General features: G+C 38.0%; 1 protein-coding gene across 4 annotated transcripts in view; it reads left to right on the forward strand.

The window, feature by feature from the left end:
- Positions 1-5,579: 5,579 nt before the first annotated feature.
- Positions 5,580-26,839, forward strand: part of ATP10D (ATPase phospholipid transporting 10D (putative)) — a 45,507-nt gene continuing 24,247 nt past the window's right edge. Inside the window, exons 1-9 of one of the 4 annotated variants that reach the window (XM_051789908.1) lie at positions 5,580-5,646; positions 14,422-14,727; positions 15,502-15,696; positions 19,496-19,573; positions 21,564-21,768; positions 23,593-23,678; positions 24,856-24,962; positions 25,694-25,825; positions 26,619-26,746. In XM_051789908.1, coding sequence (XP_051645868.1) covers positions 14,462-14,727; positions 15,502-15,696; positions 19,496-19,573; positions 21,564-21,768; positions 23,593-23,678; positions 24,856-24,962; positions 25,694-25,825; positions 26,619-26,746 — 1,197 coding nt within the window. In that variant the 5' untranslated portion in view covers positions 5,580-5,646; positions 14,422-14,461. Of the gene's footprint in view, positions 5,647-5,931; positions 5,983-14,421; positions 14,728-15,501; positions 15,697-19,495; positions 19,662-21,563; positions 21,769-23,592; positions 23,679-24,855; positions 24,963-25,693; positions 25,826-26,618; positions 26,747-26,839 lie in introns of those variants that run through there. The other 3 variants (XM_051789910.1, XM_051789911.1, XM_051789912.1) reach the window with 3 other exon arrangements.

Raw genomic sequence — 26,839 nt, forward strand, 5'->3', positions numbered from 1 at the left:
GAAATATTGAGTGACTTAAAATAGAAAATTTACAATTATGTTTACTTTCCTAGTTTTCCTCATATAGTTCTTCTACCTATACAAGGAAAATAAGAAGAAAATATAAACTGTTCACTTAAGGACATGACATGTTTTTTCCATATGTTATTTAAAATGCATTATATGACATAAAATCCTAGCAAAGAGCAGTTGTTTTAATATTGTCACATCTAGTGCTAGTTAAAAGCAAACCCTAGGCTTTCTTCTAAGTTTGAACTTGACATACAATACCTTTAAAAGTATAAATCTCTTTTATCTTTACCAGGGGTATGGCTTTTCATTAATTAATCTTGGATCTGTGATGTACTGGGCTGACCAAGTGGATCAGAAACACACATGTGGTAACATTTCTTCCAAGTTAAAGTCGTACTTGTGCTTTGGCTTGGTCTTCATCTATCTTGGTTTACACTTTCTATCAGTTTACACTGGCTCTAGAAGGTGAGATGATCAGACATAATGTCTGCTGGGACAAAGTTTCTCCTTCAAAATTGTTGAAATATATATGAGCCATAAAAATGAGCTTTTATCAGTGTGGTGTCTTGTGGACACTTTTGATCTGATTCAAGGTTTCCTAAAATTATATTAACCATCTTATGGTAAACCAGCCTTGAATTCTCCCTTTTGGAAAATACCTGAGAGAATCAGAAGTCTAAATGATATCTTCATATCTATCTGCTGTATTGTTTTTATTTGTTCAAGAAATGGATACAGTAATTGTGACAAGTAACTATGTTAGAATATTGACAAAATTTGATTGGCAGCCAGCAGTATTTGAGTTAGAAAAGCTGTAAACAAAAGTTAATGGGAAAAAAAACCCAACTAAAAACATGGAAAATATTATAGCCCAGTTAATAACTTTCTACAGGCAGAGAGAGAAAAAAGGCAATATTTACTAAATAGTTCATTTGATATCACTGACTCAGGTCATTTCATTAGCTGATAGAGTGGTTTGATAAAAAGAAGATGTACAATTAAGGTTAGTTTGTGGACCAAATAAAATCAACATATCAGCTTACTTACATATACAATGAAAAGGAAGGCATACAAGTACATAAGTGCATATCAAAAGTGTTTTGATGAACAATGAATCTGTAACAGTGTAAACAAGCTAATGACAAGTTTACAGCTGTAGATAAGGTTGAAGATTAGCCATGGGAAATTGCTACATCAAATTAAACAGAAAAAGAAAGGATAAAGCAATTGACCCAAGTGCATCGAAGCTCCTGTGTGTGCAATTCCACTTAACTAGAACTACTTTCCAACCATACACACTTTCCCATCAGTCCAGAAGTAGCAGATTTAGATGGTGTTCCCTTTCTTTAGGGTTACTTTTGTGTCTTCTCATGTTAGTTCATGAGTAGTGACCCAGGATTGTTAGAAGCTGGAGTCTCACTATAGATTACCAGTTCAGCTTCCCTAGTGAATAAAGTACAAATGACAAGATAAGAAGTAAATTCCTGCTGCACTAGGAGCTGCAGTAAGACCACAGTGTCTTTAAGATGATTTTCTGCTTGTCCTGGTAATTCAGAGTCTCTTAAAAGTGAAAGACTTTCAGATTTCTTGTTGAAGTCTAGTTGATAATTACTTTCTGCAGAACAGCAACAGAATGAAAATCTCTAGAACAAAAAAATCTCATCATCTTAGTGACTTTCAGGATGGAAGTTCCTAACACACATGACGGCTAAACCACAGTGAGTGGTAATCAGGAAGTCCTATGCCAAAAACAACAACCGCTACTGACTGCTAATAACTGCCCTCCAAAACTGGGATATAACACAAGCTTCCTGATTCCTGGCATTCTGCACTGGCCTAAACACAATGGTATAAACCACAGGCAAAGCATGGGGATTGCACGAGTGAATATTTCAGTCAGTGACTCCCTTAAAACTTTTCTACACAAGCTGTGCCAGCAATTTATCCAACTGTAACTAAGCTCTGAATGGATTTGTTATACACCTTTGGCTGGACACTTCTATTCAAAATTTAGTTAGCCTTCATTCAGTTTGATATAATTCATTCTTATCTGGTTTACTTTAGCAAAACAAAGATGGATTGATAAACACCAGGAACAAAAAGAATTATTTAATGGAAACAGTGGTCACTGCTAATATAATAGCTAATGGGTATAAGTTTGAGTTTAGAAGCTGGAAGATATTTCTTAACCCTTGTAGCAGCCAAACTCTGGAATAGTTTTCTAGTACAGTAATGTGAGCAAAATACTTAACTACTTTTAAGGTAAAGCTCAGTAGGTCTATGAACCAGATTACATGGCATGTTTGCAATAACAAGCATTTAATGACCCTGAAGGTGCCTTTCAGGAAAGTTCCCACAATAATATTTACATACCTAGTCTACCTCTCAAGATTTGCAAAATGTACATAATATACACAGAACATATCTTCCACTGTAAAAACATTAAAACAAATGTTAGATCTTTCAAACTCAATATGTAGTTTCAGAATCACTAACAAACACTTTCTGCCTTGTTTCAGCTTTTTATTTGTAACGTGGAAGTAGTAATACCTTCTTGTCTCACAGGAAGCAACTAAGGAAAATTCATGACTATTTATAAAATGCTCACTCCAGTGATAAACCCAATCTCCTCACAATGAAATCACTAAACTAATACAGATTTAGACAGTGTATGGTAAATAAAGGTCTTAGCTACACACAGCCTAAACAAATAAACAGCTGTTTCCTTCATTGTGTATCTGTCTTCCTGTCAGGATTTCCTGACAGGGGTCCTGCCAGGAAATATATCTGAGGACCTTGGACTATCTTGTAGTAAGAAATTACCTTAGTGATGTGCACAACAGACAGCTTTAATTTGCACTGGCAACATTGGTTAGGACTCTAAACACATAATTTAGCCAACGATCTGGTAAACAATAATTCAGTGTCATTTAAAATTCAAGGTTTTTTTGACAAAATCTCAGGTGCAGTTAAATTATTTGGGTTTACCGCAGAGTTAAGGAGGAAAAACATGAAAAACAAATTACTGGGTAACAATCAATTCCCTTTCTGGCTATAAATTATTATTAATATGCTACCACATCTTCAATATTTAAACTAGAGTGTATATCATAGTATGTCACTATTACACTGTAAATACACACCAAATCTCTCAGGTACATCCACTGACCTGATATGAATGCACGTTGTACTTACTAAGCTGATCCAGGAGCATCCATACTGCAGTAACGATAACCATCTATGTCTACAAACTCAAATCCCCACTGGCTCTACTATTTATGTGGATTTGGCACTGGAATCATCACTGGGTATGATTCTCCAGAGGAGAATTATACCCAGGTTCCTAGCATTTCATTAACTTGTGGTGCTCTGGGAAACATTTGATAGCATGCTATGACAAATTTCCATCTTCCTTTCAGACCTTCATGGGAAAGTTTTCAGTCTGCCAACCTGTTAGGTTGACAGCTGCTGTGACGTAAGTTCCTCTCTTTCATGTGTCCCAAACAGTGCCAATATGAGCACAGCAGGATGAGCAGTTCATGCTTGTACTTGCAGAGTTATCACAGCCATGAACAGATAGGGGAGCTGAAGTACACAAAGAGCTCTCAAACTGCTCTGGAGTCATCAACAGCTCTCACAATGCCCATAGTTTCCCCTTGGCATAGGGATGTTCAGGAGGTGATATAAAAGACACCTGCAGACCTCTCTGGAAAAAAAAAGAGGATATATCTGTGTGGATGACAGTGTTATTACCTCCACATAGAAAAGCTGTCAGTGAGATTTCTCAATGAAGTATTACCTCTGGTGACTGTGTTCTTTGTAGTTACTCTTCCATAGGATACTTGGGAGAAGATAGTTTTAATTACACTTCAGACATTCTGGATGGTTGCTTTGCATGCTTAGGATCAAGACCATTCATACTACTGGACAGTTGTACGAAAGGAAAAAAGTGAAAATATTTATATGTAATGGCCAAATCAGGAGACAGCAATGCCTCTCATGCACCTGACCAGTTGTACCTCTCCAAACAGCTCATATGCTCTGCTTCAACACATCTAATTAGCTGCACTAAGGCAGCTGTGCTCTTTGTGGCAGCCAAACTAGCTCATTTATGGTTTGATCGGGTATTTTTGCACTGCACTGTTGTGCAGGCCTAATTGAGGCAACTGTTACTGCTGGGCAAACAAGGGAAACAAAATAATGCTTTCTGTAGCTGTAGGCTTACAGAATAGACTCTCATGCATGAAAAAATATGAATGGGAAATGTGAGACACTGCATATGAATTATTTACAGCTCCAATGTGATGACAGTAGAGGTGGTTATTTTGTTATGAGCTGTGTGATGTTCTCTTCTTTCTCAAACATCTCTGCAAGATGAAAATTCCAATAAATCAATGTTAACCAATTAAACCACATAAAGTGGTTTTAGCACACCTACTATCACCTTGTGTCTTGCAGCAGCTTGCTCTGCCCTCCTCAGAGTTGCTTGCTCTTTCCTACAGCACCTGATCCAGCAAAGGTGGTGGATCCTGCAAGGAAATAGAACTCTATATCTTTTCCTGCCAAGAAGAATAAACCTGCATTTCAAGACAGCACTTATGGCCTTCCTTCATGTAGATGTGTTTTTATTCCATCTGATGCACCAATGTGCTTTGAAATTCCTGCTGGCCATATGAGCACTTCAGAGAACAGATCATCAGCTGCTGTTCACTGAAACATACCCAAAATGTTTTCAGTGTCTGGTCAGGGGTGCGGGGCCTGCTAAAATGCAGGACAACAGAGGAAAACAACACCATGCACATGGGAAGGAGAGCACAGCCAACTACCACTGCTCAGCACAGCCCTCCCAACTCTGTGTTAGGAATTCATTGTTGACACTGGACAGGTACTGGTAATTGCAGTGTATTTCAGTAGGGACCAAGGGATCCGCAATTAACCTTTACTGTTGGTTGTTGCACAGTGCTGAAGCAGGAATCCTCTCTCTTCATGTAAAAGGCCATGTGATTTCACTGTAAGAGGCAGCTTTCAGGAGTGCCCTGGTAGACAGTAAGAGCAAAAAGGACAGTGTGGGACTTCAGAAGGACTATTGATGAAACAACTCAATGAGGTTCCTGATGGCAGTAATCTGTTTAAGACAATTTGGAGAGTATCCAGAGGCTTACTTCCTAGAAAACAAGAGAGTGTTTGCTATCCTCGATTAGCCTAGTGGCTAGAAAACTTTATGTTTAGATGGGCCAAGCTGCCTTCAGACTGTCATGGCAAAAGATTAAGAACATCAATTTCCCTGACAAGCTGTCAAGAGCGTCAGGTTCTGTCACAGCCACACTCCTGCCACAGCCTCCATCTGCTGAGGCCTCAAGGGGAAAAAGAAAAAAAAAGAAGCCTTAAAAAAATAACTAACCTCTGGATGGGTAAGCGCCATCCACGAACCCTACGGCAACGAGCAAAGCTTCCCCACCCTCTCGCGGAGCAGTAGGACGTACTGAGGAGCCGCTTTGGGAAGGGTGCCCCGCCTCAGTCACTCCCCGGGGGAGAAAGAGCCGAGCCGGGAAGAGGCGAGGGCGGGAGGAGGCGGGCCGGGAGGGCGGGAGCGCCGGGTGCGGCCATTCCGCTGGGATGTGCGCGGTGCCTTCGGTAAGCCCGGCGGGGGTTCAGGTGGGCAGCTCGGTTGCGGGGTCGGGTCCGTGGGGGGGCACCGGTGCTGGGCACCTGGGCCGAGACCTGGCGCGGGAAAACGTGGAAGCAGCGGTGGCGGAGGGAGAGGGGTCCCTTCTGCCCGAGCCGGGCGGCGTTTTGCAGGGCCAGCGCTGAGGAGCCCGGAGCGGCCCCTGCAGAGCACGGCGACGGCGGGGCTCGGGGTACGAGGGCGATTTGTGCCTTTATGTCTTTAAATGCCCCCTGCGCCCGAGCCACCCTCGCGTGTTTTAATCTCCTCGACTGAGCTGCTCTGGCAGCAGACCAGAAAGAAAGGTAATGAAGACTGACTCCAGAAACAAAAGCCATTGTTTTAATAGCTCGTGGTAGTGACTGAGGTGTAAGCTTTTTAGTACTTTACAGATTTATGGTAAAGAAGTAGACTTAAGTCCATGTAAGTCACAGGGAAATTCCTAGAGCTTCAGGGAAGTTCCCAGGGGTGCAGAGTGCACAGGGCACTCAGGGTTGGACCACAATAATAGTTACTGGGCTTAGTGATGAAAAAATAATCATGAAGATGGGAAAGAAAAATCAAAGTTCTTGTCAGAAATACAGCTACTGAAGAAAAAGGTGCTTTTAAAATCAAAATTATTGTAGTACTAAATCGATATGTATAGGGTATTCATGTACTCACCGATGACCACAGTTTTGAGAAACCTCTTATTTAAAACATATTTGTCTTCATGTCATCACCAAGAGAGAAGTGAATTGTCATTATTCCTGTTTTCATAAATGGTGGTTTGCAGCAGAGAGGCACTAAATGGTTTACCTAAAATCAGAGTGGAATTTAAATCACTTAACTCTTGTGTACCCCAAAAGCTGGTCTGAAGCCATTGTTTTAGACTGAATCTTTACAGTTAGGCTGTGGGCATTATGGTTTACAGGAGCAAAAGGTAGAACTGACAGGCAAGGATCGCATTCTTCTGTTACTTGCCACTGCTGTGGATAATCTGAATTTCAAAGGCAATAGCCAGAGCTGATATATATTTCTAATGAAAACTAGGCTAAAATCAGGACCAAATGCTCTACATAAGAACTCAAAGATAGTCACTCTAATCTGACATTCCTGTCCCACTTTGCTTGTGCCAACAAGTGCTTTCACAACTGTAACAATGGATTGGGAAATCCAGTAATTTTATTGTCTTTGAGTTAGTAAAAGGTCTTGCAGATCAGTGAGAACCAGGTTCAGTAAGTAGCAGATCGATTATCAAGGAGGGATAGGAGCAGGAGGTAGAAGCAAGAACTGTTCCATTCAATGTTAACTTTTAACTCAGTTGAGCTACTCACAGCGGTAATACTATAGTGTCTTAAATAGTTTTGGGGTTACTGGGGTCAGACTTTGAGTGTTCTTAACTCCTTGCATTTTTTTTCAGGTTTATATATATTTTGGCTTCATTTTTTATTAATAAAACTTTTGAAGATACACGTTTATAGTTGAGCCCTGAATTGCTGTAGGTAACTTCTCACTGTCAGGCCTGAAAAAACATCTCAAGATTCATGTTTTGCTGTCTTGCAGAAACTCTCTAGTGGTTACAGTGGATTCACAGGTTATTCCTCTCAAAATATCCCCAAACAGTGAGCAGGTTTTATTGCTCTGTGACAAATACCTGATTGTACTCCTGAGGTTATACAAGAGTAGGTTTTATCAAAAATTCACTAACCTTAGAGTACTAGATCTGAAAACCTCAGTGGATGCCTTGGGAGTTTCTGGAACTCTTGAATAGCTGACAGTGTAGGTGTCTTAGAAAACCAGAAGAAGAAAAGAAAAACCAGTCAGAGACCTAATCTAGGATTTTAGGAACTCCAGTACAGTTTCTTGCTGTAACAGGTACTTTCAGTATAAATTTCAGTGAGTACCCTAGACCTCATCTACGCAACAGAGTTTGGGCCCTTTGAGTAAATCAGCATAGTTAAAAACCAGCAATACTGCCAGTATGGATCTATTTCCTTTAGAACTATTTATGATAACATAGGGAGCGTACACTGCTACAAAAAAAATCACATCGTTCGGTATCATGTGAACACCAGTATAAATTTTTAACATGGCCCACACCTTAGTCTTACTGTGACATTAATGTGAATTTCACACATACCAAAGCATTTGTAGTGATTAAATGCTGCGTGACCATAAGCTAAAGATACCCTTGGGTGGAAAGATGGTCATAAAAGAGCGACACTTAACCTGGAAGGTTTTGGTTTACAATTTTGAAACCAATGTGGCGCATGAGAACAGGGTGTAAAGCAGAACTTTTCTTGTGAATGAAGAAAAGGAGGTTTAATATTTGCACACAGGATCGCTCTTCAGCAGCCTTCAGTTCTGTTTTGGAACTGATTACCTGGAGCAGAAATACATAGCTCATCTGAAATTTGTTAGTGCATCGTTTGGTTGTGTCTGTAGGTACAAGATCTGATTGGCCTCCTAAATAATTTTACCCAAGGTGAAGGAGATTTTTTTTGTTTTCTATACTGCTCCCATACTGTAGCACATGAACCAATACTACTGCATGTGTGGTTTACTATTAAGTTGTCTTGTGTCAGGGCCTTGGCACTTCCTGGGTTTTTATGCAGCTTGCTGATTGTTTTTTAGTTGTGAACAGCTATCGATGGCTGGCTTACCATACTCACAGCCAAAAAATTTCCTTTTCAAGATCCAAGGCATTTTAAAGCTTGCAGGTTTTCAGTGTTGCCCATACTAAATTAGACTTTGTAGGTAGGAGTGCATGGCAAAATAGTGCCACAGCAATTCACTTTTCATAATAGCGTCTGCCTTCCACTCTTAATTCAAGAGTTCTTAGCATCCCCTTTATAAATATAACTCAGAATACATGGTTGCAAGTAACCACATATTTTTCTTAAAATTGAAGCTTTGATTCCTGCAGGTTTTTGGCTGCTTGTCCCATGAATTGGCAGCACAAGTCTTATCCAGATCTATTTGGCATATTAGAGTGTCTCTGCGTATTTCACGTTGGCTTGCAAAGACACATGATAAATTTGTGAAATCGCATGTTACAGAGAAAGTAGCAAACCTTAGGAGAAGAGATGAACTTGTTCTTCAGAGTGTAAATTAATCTTCAGGCCCTGCTTCCCTTAAGTTTCTCCATTGTCTAATAGCTTCTGAGTTTTAAAAGATGATTAGAAGGAGGTTTTAACGTTTAGCCTGTATAGTTCTGTCAGTGTAGGGACACAAGTGCTAATGAACCTGCGCAGTAACATTTACTACGATGTTTGAATGGGACTTTTGTGTGGATCAGGGCTGATCCACTCTTCCATAGCATTGTGTAGTGTGACCTGCGTCTGGGTCAGCATTTTTAATCTTCCCTGGCCACCCAGAACCTCAGACCTGGAGAACATCCTGAAATATTCAGATGGAGAGCAAAGAAAAGGGATGTTGCTGGGGAGATGCACTGTCTGAATTGCTTCCCTTTTGGGTGCTGTAGACATTTTTCAGGTAAGATAGTGCAATTTTATTGATTGCATTTCTGTTTGCTAAGAATTGATTTATTACTTCCTACTGGAAATCAGCACAGATGACACAGAAGGCCTATTGCACATTGCCTGAGAAGGAACAGAATAGAAACACACACCATAAACATGGTTTGAGAAACATTCTTGTCAAAAGTGTCATTTGCTAAGTGTATTTAACAAAGAATTTTCTGAAAGAAGAACGAGGACCAGCTATTTGGAGATCATAACAAAAGAGAAGGATGTTGTCAGAAGGGAGGAAGTGGTCAGGAGAAGGCAGGGTAAGTGGTAAGGCACTTAAAGTGACATGTGAGCAGATGACCACAACATAATAGTAAGGTGCAGTTCCAGAGCATAAACATAGACTAAATTATCTACACATTTGTTTTGCTGACAATATTAAGAAATGATCTAGTATGGGAGAGGTCAGTGATTTGAAAAAGGCTACCAATAATGTAACTGGAATTAAGGAATTTTTTGTCTCAGCTCAGTCCCCCTGCAGGAAAGCTAGGAGCAAAGCTGTGCATGCAGATATGCAGGTGATATTTTGCAGAACTGGAAGCTGACAGAATTTATAAGAGAAAATGGAAGGCAAGTAATTGGAAAAGAAAACAAATTATGGACATGAAATACACACGCAAGAGAATGCTTATACTGGGCTTTATGATGAAAGACCCTTCTTTCAGGGTTTTCTCAGTATTACCACTAGCAGAGGGTTCTCAAAGGCTGTTTTTATTGTGATATAGGATGGTTAAACATGGATAGTGTTGATCTGTCCTGTGATAAAAATGACACTGCTGTGCCTTGCTTTAACAAAGATATGACAACCAACTATTTCATGCTAACCATATCTAGTCCTTCCAGTTTTTCATATCTCAGATATGAAGAGGAAGCAATCAGAGTACGTGAGGGAACTGGTATAGAGAGAAAGCAAATATGTCCAGTGTCAGATAATTCCTTCCACATCTCATCATTATCATGTGACGTTAGTAAGCTTGCTACAAAAACTTTTCTTTTTGAATGTAAGACATCCTGAATTACCTCTATATCATCTCTTGCCGTTCAGCAAGATCAAGTAGTATTCACTTGAGTATATAGTATGAAAATGAGGATGGTCTAGCTTGTATGACACTGTCCTCAAAACTTGGCATGTGATCATTTAGGCTTCCTGTTTTCAAATAGTTGAACGTTATTCTTGGGTTTTTTAAACATAAACATTTCTTAAAATAAAATTCTAAAAATAGTTCTTCAGAGTAATTCATCTTGTGGGTCGTTTGCCAGTGTTTAAAGAATTATCTACCATTTTTTATTACTACTTTTAATTCACATTAGCTGGAGAACTCAAGAATTTAAAATGAAAAATAGCATAACAAGAGGGTCAAGTAATGTTTTAAGGGAGGGGATTTCTTAGAAAAATTGTTCAAAACAGCTTTTATTTGATCTTTGGCAACTTAATCCTTGATAATATCTAACGTGAAGTTGATGAAACTCCTTTTGACCAAAGAAAAGGTGTTCATTACTTTCTGAACCAAATTTAATGAGGAAGAAGAATAAAATGACTCTAAATAGTTAAAAAAAGCAGAAGAGATTTCTGAAGTTTGACACCTCATAAATCCTATTTTAAAATGGTGATGCAAATGATTTTAAAAAAAAATCATTTACAGGTAGTAGCTCTGTCAAATCCCAGGTGAGTCAGAGGGCATTGTGGCAGAGTCTGAGGTCCAGATACTTTTTTCCCAAGATGTTGGTTAATTGTCTGATTCACCTTTCTGATCATAGAAGATTACTTGTTGTTTCTCATACAATGCTTCCAGTGTGGTAGGTTCCTGTTAGTTATTTCTGGTCCATACAATCTTCAAAGTTTACTTAAAAGTTGTTACATTAAAATACTGGGGATACTGGCAGAAATATGCAGTGCACACAACGGAATGTGATGCTTCCTGTCCCTTTCTAAGCTCTGCTTCTCTGAATAAGGATGAGGAAGGGTGGGGCAGAGGTTTTGGAGCTGTGTCAGGGACCAAGGGTGTGTATGTGGTGAGGGGTGACTGCTCTTCTGCAACACTGCATATGCAGTTTAAACCTTTAACTCCAGATCTAATAGTGAGGAATTCCATCTTAACATGGTGTCATGTTAAAATGTCCAGTACTCTTCCATTCTGCTGTGCCCCCTCCCCCTTTTTTTTTAAGTAGTGGTCACTGGGTATCAAATACTAAAAAAGATAATAAATTATGAAAACTGAAAAGACCTAGAATTTATGAGGGTTTGAAATTTTTCAGGTGTCTTTTAGCTATATAGGTTATTTAGCCTGTGTAATTTTCACTGAATGAGTAGGTTCTGCTATTTAAAACTTCTGCACTCCTTTTAGCCCTGGGAATTTTGGAAAGAGCTCATTTTACTGCTTCTTCATCAATATCAGATGTTTGTTTGCTTGGTCTTATGAAGACAAACATGATTTTCACTACAAATCTAACCTGCTCTCAAATACCTCACTTGTGGCATCCTGAAAAAATTTGCAGCATTTACTTATTTAAGTTTTCTACGAGGACATTGCACATTTTAACAATGTGTAGAGGTATGTCAGATTACTGGGCAAAGAGTTGTTTCAAGCAAAAGTGTGGTTAATTGACACACCTTGTATGATTCATGCTAAAGACAGAACCTTGAGAGAGTCTGATAAATTTAATAGAAGAAATCATATTAAAACTCTCCCTGATAATTCAGCACATTGTTAATTAAAACGAACATTTATTTGAAAAGGTCCCTCACTGCATAAGATCTGTTTGTCAGAAATTACTGAGTTGTCACAGCAGAGGTTGTGAAGAAGTGGTGTTTTCTCAAAATGACCAAGACTTAAGAATGTCATCCAAAATGTAGATGTTTGGGTTTTTTTAAATAGCTGAACTGCCAACATTTGTACCTCTTTTTAGGAAGTCATCTTTTTAAAGTCTTTAATTTTCAATACTTTGTTCTTTGTTCTTTGCTTCAGTCCTGACTTCAGTGTAGGTGGGTCTTTGTTAATTTGGTTTTTGAGAGCTCTAGGTGTATTGAAGACTCTTCATAGCCATGTGTGGACTCCACCAGCAGCACGTTCAACAGTACCTAAACATTTTTAAAGACTTTACTACCTTTCAAGCTTCAGACTTGTTCTCAGGCTCAGTGTAAATGAATTGAAGCATCTCTTTCGCGTGTGTACAGATCAGTGTTCATATGTATGACTATATAGTAGCCATGCATTAAAAGCAGTTAATTGGTGTGAAGTAGCTGCTTCTACATGTCAGAGTTTCCATTTCTGGTGGAAAGACTGACCCTGACTAAAATGGGTCAGTAACCTCTGTGCAGTCCCTCTGGGAACTGTCTCCCAGGCAGTAGGATTAGGGGAAGCAAAGGTAGAAGATGCTGCATTCTGTGCAAATAAGAGGATGCCATGTGTTTTGGAAAATTTTCACAACTTTCTTCTTTCTTCTCTGAGAAGTCCCAGACATAGCTTCCTTCCCATGCAACCTTTGTTAGTCCGATGGTTACTGGGACCACAAGATTTAGGACTGAGAAAAACAGAAAGCCTTTTTCTCAGACTGATCCCTTACATTGCCTGAGGGAGTGCTGCAGAAGGGCCTTGGAAGAACAGTAGGGTACTGCCAGGGAATGCTGAGAGGAGATGCTATATACAGGTTTGTTATTCTCTCCTTTGTATGCAGATCGTGGTTTCTAAACAGGAATGTGATTTTAATGTACGTGGTAACAATCCTCTGAGACATTAAGATTGTAACAGTCAATCACTACCACATCTCATGGTGATAGGACAAAAATGTACCATCTTATTTCATGAGAGGAAGAGGCCAGAGAGACAGTAGGGAGCTTGAAGGGTAGTTGCGCAGAGGACCAAGCTCTTTAGGAATGTTGGAGAATTTTCTTTTTAAGAATAGAACAGGTTGATGTAGAGATATGAATACTGTCTCATTGTTAGAGGACCTACTGAGGGCATTGTGCTCATGTTTCAAACTTTCTACAATTATAATAGGAAAAAGAAATCAAGGACGGTATGTAAGAGAAGATAGTTTGGATAAAATGGATTAGTAGTTTGGAAAATTGCTTCTATAAGGAACATTTTGGAGGAATCTTGAGCAGGACAGTGGCATTTGTCAATGGCAGAGAGATATCACACGAATAGAAAATTGAACTGATTAAAGCCAAAATTAGGATTAAGCTGATGACTGCCTAGGGTCTGTTGTAAAAAGATTTCATTTAGAAAGATCCAGCAAGTTTTAGAGGCAGCTTTTGTGTGGGAACTTAGGAGGAGGATTTAGTAAAAAATTTTGCTAGAATGTATACAATTAGTAAGACACCAGATGGAAGGAAAGTAATCTGCAGTGAGAAGTACTGATGATTTAGGGCTCAAGCAATTTATAGTTTTAAACAAATATACTGTAAGCTGTTCTATGGAAGAAATAGTACAAGAAATGTAGCAACCATTAAGGTGTAAAGGTTCATAAATTGTAAAAAACTTCATTGTAAAAACCAGCACTTTTGAGCTTCTACTAAAGCATGGTTTGTGTGTGTAAGAGGCCTTTTCTGACTGCATTAGGTGATTTGAAAAAGTGAGTATCAGCTACATCTATGAACTTCAGCTTTCTTTAGGAAGACAAATTCCTGTGTCGAATGCTAGAGCTTGGCTGGGTGGATGGAGGAGAAGCATTTGCATGAAATTTATTCATCCTCTGTCAGTTGTTAAAAATTTTCAAACTTGTTTCTAATTCCATAGAAAAAGGGTTTTGTTCATGATAGTTACTTAGTGCCTTTCACTGGCAATTCCTCACTTTGTGTCAGTACTCAGATTCATATTGCTAGATTGTTGAATTCTGAGTTTAATAAACTTTGTTAACCATCAGTATGGACTGCAGTGTCTGAGATGAGGATTCCTTAGAAAATGCTGTTCCCTGCAGAATTAGCATCTTGTCTGCTTTTTTAATACTGTAGCATGAGAAATTGGTGGGCGGGCTGCTATTAAAAAGCAATTGTGCATTTTAAACAGAGTAATGAAACTCTAGGATCCTGAAAGAGTGGATGAAATTCAAGCTTTGAAGCGGAAGTTCCTGGCCTCACATAACCTATTAACTGTCTGGGTTGGTTTTCCTTAGTCGAAATATGAAAATCACTTTTTCTCTGGGCTTATTCAAAACTGTAACTGTGACTTTTTAGTTGAAAAGCCTTTATAGAATTGTTATGTAACTTGCTATATTTTAAAACATTTCTAGGTAGAGGACATTCCTTGGATTATAAAGCCTTCCAGGTGCAATGGCAGATCCCATCCGCTGGGCCCGATACCGTTGGCAGCGACTGATATCAGCAGAGGGCAGGGAAGGCAGCAGCAGCAATTCAAGTAGCAAGTGCCATCAATCATCAAAAACTAGTGGCAAACATAGGATAGTGATACCCTGTTTGGGACATTTTAAAGAAGAGTATGAAAAAGTATCAAAACTATACATGAACAACAAAATACGGACTACTAAGTATACTTTACTGAATTTTTTACCACGGAATTTATTTGAACAATTTCACAGGTAATTAACTCCTTTTTGATTGTGGTAGTTCTTCTGAAGTGGAATCTTTTTATTTAAATGTGTGTGTGTTGCTTTCTGTTCAAAAATTATTTTTCCTCCTGACCTGCTTATCATTTCTGAAAAGATATGTGTTATTTGGCCAAAGTGTCTTAAATATCAGTGTTGGACTAATCCTTTTCTTCTTAGCTTATGTACTTTCCACGTATTCAGTTCTTTGGACTATTGAACTATTTCTTCTTCTTGGAGCACTGCCACACACCAATCTGCAGTAGGATTTTCAATTCATTTCCTGTAAATGTGTTTTTCCCTTTCCTTCATGTCTGTCTCTCTTGCCAGTTTTTTTTCATCTTCCTTCTGCTTGGAGGACTGCTGATTTGTAAAGTTATGCAGGGAGGTTGTAGGATGGCTTCCTTTTTAAGACATGCCATCTCCCCTGAGAGATGATAAAATTAAGTTTAAAAGACCTGGAAATTTGAGAGAGTGGAAGTTTGCCAGTGCTTTACTAGAAAACCTGTGCCTGGAGGACAGTTTTGAAAATAAAGGAAAACTCTTGGTTTCTGCATTGTCTGGTCATGTATATTAAGCAGCAGTGCAGCTAAGTAATCTGTTGACCAGAGAGTGAAAACAGAGTTCTGGGTACTTAATTCTTAAATTGCAGTTGGGGTGAAGAAAAGATAATTGCTGTTAACTTAAATGTCCATATAGCATGGAGTGGGGAAATAAGTATCACTGTCTGCTAGTATGGCTAACTCCTGTGTTTTCTCTTTGTTTCAGAGTTGCCAATTTGTATTTCCTATTTCTAGTTGTCCTAAATTGGGTTCCTCTGGTGGAAGCTTTCCAAAAAGAAATTACAATGCTACCTCTGGTAGGGGTTCTGACAATTATTGCAGTGAAGGATGGTTTGGAAGATTACTCAAGATACAAAATGGATAAACAGATAAACAACTTACTAACCAAAGTATATAGCAGGTAAGAGGCAAGTGTCTATATGGTATATTGCTGTTATTTGATTATGACTATTATGTGAAAAGTTGTTGATAATTCTTTTGATTTACTTTCTGAATACTCATAGAATCATAAAATAATTTGAGAAAGGTCTCTGGAGGTCATCTGATCTTAACCCCCTGCTCAAAGCAGGGCTATTTAGATCAGGTCGCTCAGGGTCTAGTTGAGTCTCAATCACCAGTTTTGCTAAATGGGTATCAAATTAGTGTAAAATTTGCTGAAAAAAAATTATGCTTTGAGCCGTGTTCATGCATGAGTTTGTACTGTGTTAAACCAAGCTACTTTGACTAGTTAAGCATTGTTGTACATGGCATTTGTTTTGAAAGGTGTATTTTTAGTTCCTCTAAAACGGCTGTAAGCACCATGGAAATTCAGAGGCTGCTACTTTATCACTCATTAATGGTATCATATTGTACTTACAATGTAATAACATTTGCCCAAGCAGAATGAGATAATTTTCTATTTGAGTGCATCACAGTTTGGTACAAATGTTAGCATCTGTTTCACCGTGCAGGACTGCAATATTGCAGACTGTGGGTGCAAGTCAGGAGTGGAATCTGCTAGTGGCAAGAGGTTTGCTGATAGGCAATTATTATACAGGGATAATAAAGAGATAGGAATACAAACTGATGATATTCTAAATTAACTGGCAAAAAATTCTTTTAGTGTATGTTGGTGCTGCCCACATAATTGTTTTTCTTTTATACCTGTCATGAAAGGATATTCTGAGCATGTAAAATACAAAGATAAAGGAAGCATAGGGAACTCTTTTTCTTTCTTGCATGCTCTGTTTCCATGTAGGGAAACAAGTATTTTGGAAAATGTCACTTTTAATGTGTTGTGGTAGCCATCACAAATAGCACCTGGAGAGGTGCTGGAGAGGAGGGATTGAGAGTTCAACACTTAACATACTGTAGTTGCTGTAGTATGAAACGACATTTAAATCTTCCTCTTTTCATTAAAGACACACCTTTTCTTAGTGAAGGCAATACAGGGAAAATAAGCTTTTCTAAAATCTCAATGTGCTAGTTTAGGTTTATGCCAAACCCTAAACTTTGTACTCTAGAGGTAACCTTAATTAGCCCATGCAGCGTATTTACAGTCTGGTACTACATAATTATTAAATGTAATGTGGTAGTTAGCAGATGGAATCTCCAGCTTTCTAGCATTTGCCACACTCTCTTGGTAGTTTAAGAACTAACTCATAACCATAAAAGTCTGGACTATCATCTGGGCAAGTCTGCTTATCATCTGGACAAGCAAAACCAAACAGATTTTGTTGGCAAACACAAATATATATATAGCAGCTTTCCCAGAAACATTCTATTCAACCTATACAAATTTGAGCTCAAAACAAGTAAGAAATTGGGCTATTAGGGAAGATAAGTGTTTTCTTTCTTTTTCATGTCTGCAGAGAAGGTTTAAGGGAGAAGCTGGATTATTTCTGGCTATGAATTGTCATGTACCCTGAAAGAATTCATTGCCAGAAAGCTGAAGTATTCAATCTTCATATTCCTGAAGATTCTGTGTTACTTGTAATCTCATACCAATGTTAATGAAACAGAATTAATTTCTGATCTTCTGTTCTGGCTTTATTTTTTTCCCCCTTCACCAAAAATCTGTAATAATCAGTGGCCATATTAGTCCTGTGTGAAAATTCCTTATTGTGCTTCTAAATGTTTTGGCTTTGTAACTTTTTTTCTCCTTAGTTTTTGTCATGAAGTATTTTATATAGTCTAGTCTGGTTTTAAAAATAAGCTGAGAGGCATGGTTCAGGAGAATTAAATGCTACTGGTACAAAAAATTATTGCTCACTACACGTGAGCTGATTTATCTTAAACTTCCATTAATCTCACATTAGGATTCAGAATTTCTTAACTTTTTTAACAAGAATCCCCTGTTCCAGTGCATGCATTTTATCAAACATAGTAATTGTAAACGTGATGAACAACTAGGTAATTTTGAATACAATTTCCAGTAATTTTCTTGCTATGCATTTGTTCATGTGGAAAAGTTGTATACATTGTATGTTCTGTCTGTGATTTTACTTACACGTTAGATACTGACACCTACATGGCTTCTGTGTGCCTAATATAGCAGCTCTTCTTGCTATCTCAACATAACTAAGCAATAGTTGTCATGCCTGAAAGCTGGTAGGCCAGCTTTTTGTACCTGAAGATAATTTGTGTGATGAAGCATTTTCAGGAAGACCAATGATCCTTGCATCTTGAACTCTTGTGAGGCTTGCTTGTGTACAAAGCTAAGGGTTTTCATAATAAAACCCAGTTTCACTGTGCTCTGTTCTCCATGACAAAACATGACAGTCTCAGTGCCTCGATAGGTCTATCTGAGCACCTAGATGCTAGTTTCTCTGTTTTTTGACAAACCCGACACCATCCCCTACTCCTTAATTGCTTTTGCTTATAGCAAATGTCTGACATCCATAGTTTCAGAGTTTTCAACCTGCTACTTTTTAGAGCTGTGGATTGTATCCATTTGATGGATCAGATTTATTGTATTTGGTCTTAAATACACAGAACCTGAGGCAGATTTTTCTAGGAAAGTTTATTTCTGTGTTGAAAATGTGATAATATTGCTTAGAATTTTTTCCCCTTTCTCATTTTTCACTTGTGGAGTAGTAAAACATATCAATAAGATGTGCTAATGTGCATTTTAGTTTAGTTTATAATTGTTGCTATGATGTTAAATAGTTATCAAGTCCTTGTGCATTTTGAGCAAGTTATCATTCTAAAGTAGTAGGATCTCATTTAAATAGCTATGAATCATGAAGTATAAAGGCATTTCTGTTTGAGCATCTGTTAACATTGTGTAGTTCATGTCATTTTAGTAGAACAGTGGTGAGGTGACTATGATGGAAAAATCCATTTAGTTCCCTGCTGACCTACCACTAAAGGCAGCTACACTTTTTTGTTAGACTTTGTGCTGAACTGGATAGAGAATATGTGCATGATCCACCTGCTGCATCAGAAGTAGGATAGATGATGTTGCTGGCTGATATGTTTTTCTTCTCTTCTTCCCTCTTCTGCAGAGCTCTTCAAGTATATTTCTTTTTCATTGCAAACCTTGCGAGTAGATGTGCTGTAATTACTGTTCTTTACAAATACATGTTTATGCAAATCATTGTATATATTTGGAATCCAGACATAATTTAATAATCAGTTTTTCTTTGTGGAACTGAGCTCTGTAAAGAAAAATCCTTTCTACATGACTCTTCCTTACTTTTAGCTTTTCTTTCCTCTCCCAGACTCCAGTCTGGCATAAAGAAAGTGGGACTAATTCAAGTCAATCAAGTAAAAAGAAGCATCATACATTTTCAGTCTAATGTTCAATAAACAGGTAGTGATTTAAAAGAGGAAATATTTTCCATCACCTAATCTCAACACTGGCAGCATGGACAAATAGTTTTTTGTATTTTTTTGTGAAATGCATAGTAGTTAGAAAAAAATACAGGGATGTGAGAGTACTGGTATTTTGTACTTTTTTTAATCTCTTGTAAATAATTTCTTCAAGAATAAATCAAAGGGTTGCTTTGTCACAAGGTCTAGAGTTTCCATATATTTCTATGGTTTTGGAAATTCCAATTCACTTTGAAAAATCTCTGTAGAAGTCAGGGACAGAAATTGACAACTATTCACCTGATATTTTTATCTTACTGCATTAGTGATGCCATTGCCTTCTTCGCTTATGATCTTATTTTGTCTTGCTTACCTTTCTGTTTCCACCCTTTCTCTAACTCTTCTAGATGCAAGCTGGCTGAGGAAGTAATCTTCCACTGTCCTCATGGGTTCTCAAATCCTTTCCATCCTGTTTCGAGGGTGAGGTAAAAGGTTGCTGTTTTGGAGTGACCAGGGCATTCTGCTCCAGTTGGTGTTGCACCCTAGTTGGACTCGTTTGGCCTTCATAGTGGGGTAAAGTGGCCTACACAGAAAGTTATGCTGATTGAGGTTCTTTCTGTACCTGAAGGGTAGTTCTAAGCAAACAAACAAACAAAAATTACTAGTTTTCGTATCTCTGTCTCCTGAATAGATTTACTTTGTCAGGTATCAAAACCTAAGTCATACCTTCAGTAAGTGAGAGTCATATTGTGTTTCAGCAGTTCTTCCTACCCTTTTTCTGTTTGCCTCTATAATTAATTTGGGGTTTGTTAATTTACTTTGGAACTTTTTCCTTCAACTCCTTTTTTTTTTTTTTCTTGTCTTTATTTCAGTGGAGATGTACTGGTATGAAAAGTTGATTCCTGCAGTTTTTTTAATCCATCCATCTTCTGATAGACATGGCTGTAGCTTTAAGTTTTACATGCTTTCCATTGTGCCAGCGTTCCATCTGCGTAGAAGACTAGTGATGAGCATCTTAAGGAGAAAACAGTTGTGCATTATATCACTTTAATTTTTGTCAGCTTTTATTGCTTCCTGGTTTTGCTTTGTTTGCACTTTGAAAGCAATATAAACACCTCCTTATCTTCAGTGGAGAAACTGTCATCATTTCAGTGGTTAAATGTGTGGGCCTTGTGCCATCTGTTTGTAGACAGGTATTTTCTAAGGGATACTATCAGATAATGCAGGTCTGAAAAGTACGGGTGCAAAGCTCAGTACAGGAAATGTTTTTCTGATATTTTCTTTGTCATTAGGAGTGTCTGTTTCTGTTTGAATAGAAAATGCAGCCCAAACCATACACCAGTCTGGATGACTGAGAAATGAAAACTGTGGAGAGTACGTGCTCCTCTCTTTAAACGTTGCTGTTGGGTTAGTCCATGCAAGGCAGGAAACAAAGCAGTCACTGAGGGCAGTAATAGTTTTTACAAAAACCTACTCCAGACCTGCACAGTCCTTGTAGCAGTCACTGTAGGTGTGTTTCATCCACCCACATTGCACTAGCCTGCTGCTATGTGCCTCTGGCTAACTCCTCAAGCACTCTTTGTTGCTTTTTACCTTGCATCCTGTTTACCACCCTAAACTTCACTGTGTTTGCAATGAACTGCTGCGATTATACATTAAAGGAAAATTCTTAATCTCAGCTGAGAACACAAAAAGCAGCTATAAATGGAATGTTGAAAACGGTTCAAACTTATTTACTTCATGCCTGGATATTTCATACTAATAAAGAATTTCAACTCAGTGCAGACAAGCATGAGCTTTTATTGACTTCACTGAGTATTACAGAGTCTTGGTACCTTCACAGAATCATAGAATGGTTGAAGGGACCTTAGAGATCATCTAGTTCCACCTCCTAGCCATGGGCAGGGACACCTTCCACTAGACCAGTTTGCTCAAAATACCATCCTATCTGGCCTTGAACCTTACATTCAAAAATTAACAAAAAAAATACTTTAAAATTCTGTAAATACAAATATTTATATTCAGAGCATCAGTGAAGTTGTTGCTGAATATTCTTTCCTTACTGGTAAATATTTGTTATTTTGGGAGACAGACATTTTTGAAAGGCCTTATCAGAAGAGAATAAACTGTTCTTGTTGCGTAATTGCAAGAAAAAGTGAAGGCCCAAAGAGAAATACTGAAAACACTGTTTCCTTTCTTGGAATGATGAATATATAGGAAGCAAGTGTGTTGAATTTTAAATAGAGCTAAAATAATTCTCAGAGGGTGTCTTGAATGTAATTCCCAGAAAAATGGCTTGGACTCCAGAGTTGATTCTTTGTAATTATATTCAGCTTGCACTATCTTATCAGAGATTTTTAATGGTTGGAAGCATAAATAGTTATTTGAGACATTTTCTAGTTCCAGTGTGTTTGTCTGACCTTTCAGATTAGATTATGCATTTGTAAAAAGTCACTGTTCTTCTGTGTATTTCAGGAAGGAGAAGAAATACATAGATGAGTGCTGGAAAAATGTCAATGTTGGAGACTTCGTCCGGCTTTCACGTAATGAAATCATTCCTGCTGACATGGTGCTGTTATATTCCAGTGACCTGGATGGGATCTGTTACATTGAAACAGCAGGCCTTGATGGAGAAACCAATCTGAAGCAGAGACAGGTGGTGAAAGGATATGCAGAGCAGGTGATAGTTGTGTGTTTCTAGTCACCTAAGAAAGTTGACAAGACAGATGGTCAACTAAAAAAACCCAATCAACTCAGCCCTCTACATTGCCTAATTCATGATAGCTCAGCAGTCCACATCTGAAAACAAAGTTATTAGGTAACAGTTATAAATTGTTACTGGAGTTGTTTTGGAGAAAATATTTATGTGTTCACCTAACCCTGAGAAAGACAGATCTATTTGAAGTAATGCAAGCCGGTGAAATTACCTATTCAGGTAAATGTCAAGAAGTCAAGTATGGTGCATAGCATGCTGTGGGTGAGAAATTTGAGTTTTTTAGAGGGGACTTCTGTGCTGTATAAAGACCTAAAAAGAAGAGCAGATATTATCTTCTCTTTCACTGTTTTTTTTGTATTTCAAATATATTGTTACTCCATACAGTACTTTAATGTTATACCTAGCAGTCAAAATGTTGGAGACTGGCACAATAGGAAGGGGACAATATCAAAAGATCAAAGAATCGTGTCATTTCTGCAGTCTTCAGCACACCTGGTACTGAGTTCTGCTGCTGAAACACCATGCTGAAAACAATAGCGAGGAGACTCAGTGCTGTCTCCATAACAACAGACTGATTAGTCCTCTGGAGTTAAAATTACCTGAACTGCCTCTGAATTTTCAACAGTGGTGAGGAAGTGAGAAGTTGTCTCTAAGTCCCGTTACTTAGTGAGTCTGGTAATAACAAAGGCATGATGTGCTGTCCACGAGAGTCAATCAACTTCAGGTTAATACAGTGCAATACATCAATACAGAAAAACATAATAAAAATTTTTTTAGCAAGCCAACAATATATAAAGCTAATAATATAATGTCTTCTGAGTTTCAAATTCTACTTACAGGGTCGTGTTTTAAGCTCACAGTTGCTATTCTGCCAGTGTGAAGCCACATGGCTGTGGGAGTACAGCCTTCTCAGAAACCTGTAATTATGCAGATGTATTCAGTAACACCTGTGAATCAGAGAATTATACCTGGGAGTTTGAAACTTTGAATTGTGTATTTGGTTTTTTCTAAACAGTAGAACTTCCAAAGAGTTCTTTCCAAAGAGTTAGTGACAGGTACTCAGTTTGGAAATGACTCAGTTATACCTGTGGCTAGCCTGTGTTATACTGGGGACTAGAGGCATATGCCATTAACTGAAATTAAATTGCAACAGCAGGTAATTCCTAAAATAAGGCCTTTTGGCTTTTCTCTTACTTCTTGTCATGCTTCATTCTTACTAATACAGGATTTTGTTTTGCTTGGCTTTTCTAATTAACGTGTACCTCTGGCCTTTCATAACAGCCTTTTCTTTGGTACTCATAAGTCTCAAACATCATTACAAAATTCTACCTGCTTTCTTTGTGTTAGCACAAATAGCATCCTGGTCATGGTACTAGGAAAAAAATGCCTGTGTGCAAGAAATACTGCTTGCAGAGAAGACAGTGCCTCTTCTTTTTCTTTTATTTTCCATATAATGAAAAAAACCTATGGGAAATCTCTTCCTTTTAGATGTTCTTATTGGTTTTGTTGTTTTCTTCTTCCTTACTCTTCCACCCATTTTCTCCTTTCCAGTGCTCTCAGAATATCAGCAATGCAACTGATACTTGTCAGGGCTTGATATTTACTAGAAAGTCGTTCTATGATTTGTAAGTCTGATTTATGCAGGGTAGGAGGCCATCAACACCACCCACAACCTACAGTTTCAAAGATAGCAATATCTGAACCTATGAGTTTATGATGTTTTTAAGTTCTATCTCATTTTGTCTGAGTTCTGTTTTTGGGGTTTTTTTTTTGTTCCTGTGGCTTTAGGTCTCTGAAATTGATCCAGAGGAATTTTCCAGTAGAATAGAGTGTGAAAGTCCTAACAACAACCTCAGTCGATTCCGAGGCTTTGTGTAAGTATGCTTGATGGCTCTTTAAACTACTGTCTTTTGCTTTGTCAGAGTTTGTAATGTTTGCTTTAAAAAATAACAATATAGATAGAAATCAGTTTGCACCACTACCTTTCTGAGTGCAGCCCAACAGATAGAGCTCCAGAGGGTTTTCTGAGCAGCAGATTGTGAACTGATGCTTTTTATTTTCTATTGAATATTTTTAACATCTTAGTTCAGGCTGTTTTGCAATTGTGTATTTCATACTTGAAATAGCTGTTTCAAATCTGCCCTTCATAATGTGTGACCTCTACAGTATTTGATCTGGAGCATGGCCTGATTGCAAAACTGCATTGCTGAGAATTGGAAATCAAAAGGACTGGCTTCCCTTCCTGCTCTTTGTTTTCTTTAACCATCAATTACTTGATCAAACTCCTTTTCACCAGTGTACCTAGCTGTAGTTTTTTTGTCAGGTTTAGTTCATGATTAGGGTTAGGGTTTTTCTTCAGGGTTAGAGTTGGAAGGAACCTTAAAGAACTAGATGATCTCTAAGGTCTCTTCCAACCCCAGCCATTGTATGATTCTTACAGGTTTATGATTTTCTGTAGACAGTAGGAAAACAAAGTGCTGTTTTATGGGGTAACTGATTTTCAGGATTTGAGAGTTATGTCTATATTCTTCCCTTTGCACACTGACACATTAGATATTTGAGAAGATAAATAAATATATATAAATCTTAGTTTGAGGAAGCACCTTTACAGTGGGCCTGCCTGCAGTGAAAGTATACCACAGGAGTGGTGATGCTCTCAATATGTTTAAAATGGAATTTTAAACATATTTTCTATTTTCTCCAAATTTTTTCTGATGCTGGTAATCCAAGTAGAAGTTATAGGGTTTCAAACTTCCAGTGTTTGTCTTGGATCTCTTTTCAATAGTGTTGCCTACTTCTCATATGACAGCTGGCAAATTCTGGGCTTATAAACACAAGAAAATTGTAATGCAGTGCCTTTATGCTTGCTTGGATTTTCAAGAGTGATCTGCTTGCATGTTACTCCATTCTTTTGAAAAGTCCAATCAGTAATGTCAGAATGGGGGTCAGTGACTAGCAGCTTCTTTGGGAAGTCTACTCTCCAGTGGTTTTGCAAAGCCTAACTGTAATTGCTGGAGTCCTACAGCTGACGTGATGTGCTTTTTTTTACAGTGAGCATTCAAACAAGGATCGAGTGGCTCTCAGCAAGGAAAACTTACTCCTGCGAGGATGCACAGTAAGAAACACAGAAGCTGTTGTAGGCATAGTGGTTTATGCAGGTTAGTGAACCACCCTGGCTTTCACAGATTGCCTTGCACACAAGATGGTTATGTGCCCTAAAAAACAGTATCATGCAAAGGGGAATTGGAAGAGTAAAAGCTTGAATCCAGCAAAAGGCAGCTGTAGCTAGAAATGTTAAGAACTCATGTCTGGGGGAAGTTTGCTTCTGATTTAACAATGTAAAAAACTGATATGCCTAATTATTACTGGAAGAACAGATCTGTTGTGTGTGAACAGGCCCTTGTCCTTAACTATTAGTTGCAATGGTAAACCCAGGTTTTGAAGTGAACATGGAAATGCTTGGCTTGCTTAGGATTTTTTTCTTATCTGAAACTGAAGCTAGTGCTGTTCTTCAGTGTTCTGCATCAAAGGGCAGAGGTTTTTAAACTAATCAATATGATGTATCCAGCCAGATAGTTGTAACAGAGGCGTAGGATTTTGTAGAAAACACTAGAAATAATATAGAGGGATCAAGAATGAGGTTGTTTCTGTAGGAAGGAACATTAGTGACAAAAGGTAATGTACACATGACAGATTTTGATATAGCTTGTTCAGTTTTCTTTACAACAGAATTCATGCATTGTATGAGAAATTAATTTACTCGTATTTATAACCACTGTTCAAATATTTGTCTATAGAAATATTCTGTTTCCCAGAGCTTTAGAAATGTAAAGCACTTGTGGTTCTGATACCTGTCATCAGAGAATTTCAACCTGTTTTTTGGTTGCAGGTCATGAAACCAAAGCCATGCTGAATAACAATGGCCCTCATTACAAGCGCAGTAAATTGGAAAGAAAAGTGAACACTGATATTCTTTGGTGTGTTCTACTTCTAATTTTGATGTGTTTAACTGGAGCAATAGGTAAGTGAGAATCACCAGACTCCTACTATTTTCCTCTCTCAGCTTAGTGTTTTATTTTGGAGTTGATTCATTTTGTCAGTCTTTATCCATGTGTAATTCCCTAAAAATTGAGGATGCTACCAGGTTTTAGTTCATGTTGTCATATTTAATCTGGGATGTGGTCAAGAAGTATATTTCTGATGTGAGTTCTTAGGTCTGGAACCTGTTTCTCTGGTTGATTTCCCTTTTCTCTCACTACTGCTCTGCAGAACTCCTACTTTCTCTTGGGATTTTTCAGATAATGTGTGATGTACACATTGAGGTGAGAGATCTAGCGTGACTAGAGTTGTAATGATCTGATTTTTTAGGGATTGATTAAATGGTGACCTTGAGTGTATCTAAACATACTAACTTTTCTGACAGATCATGAAGGTGTTTAAAATATGTTTAAAAATACTTCTTCAGACTGTACTTAATAATGATGACGTTCACAGGTAGACTAAAACCTGAACAAGCAAGGATAGCAATTAATTGCCAGAGGGGGTTTTTTGGGGAAGAGAAGTGTTTGTGAAGTGTAGTTAATATTTCCTTAGTTCTGAGATATGCTGTATAGATGTGCTGTTGATAGAAATGCATGTAAGGTATTTCTTCTATGCACTGATATTTGGGTTCCTGTTGAAGAAAAAATTAAGAAAGAAAATGGTAGTTTAAAAGCATAGAAAGGACTGCAGAGTGTAACAGGTACCACAACGACCCTGAACTGTGATACAGTTTACATACAACTGACTCACTTTATCTTGTTCTTGTTTTCAAGGCCATGGAATTTGGTTAACTAGGTATTCGGAAATACCTTTTATTAACATCCCCAAGCCAGATGGGAAATCGGTTCCTCCAATATTAGCAGGGTTCTATATGTTCTGGACGATGATAATTTTATTACAGGTAACTTTAGTCTGCTTTGAACATGGGTCATATTCTGATCTCATTTATACCCTTGAGTAACTAACTCTTCAGCTTCAGTAGAGCTACTTTATA

This window comes from Manacus candei, unplaced genomic scaffold (genome assembly GCF_025592945.1).
Source record: "Manacus candei isolate 608988 ecotype Guabito, Panama unplaced genomic scaffold, ASM2559294v1 h1tg000028l, whole genome shotgun sequence".
Classification (NCBI taxonomy): Eukaryota; Metazoa; Chordata; class Aves; order Passeriformes; family Pipridae; genus Manacus; species Manacus candei.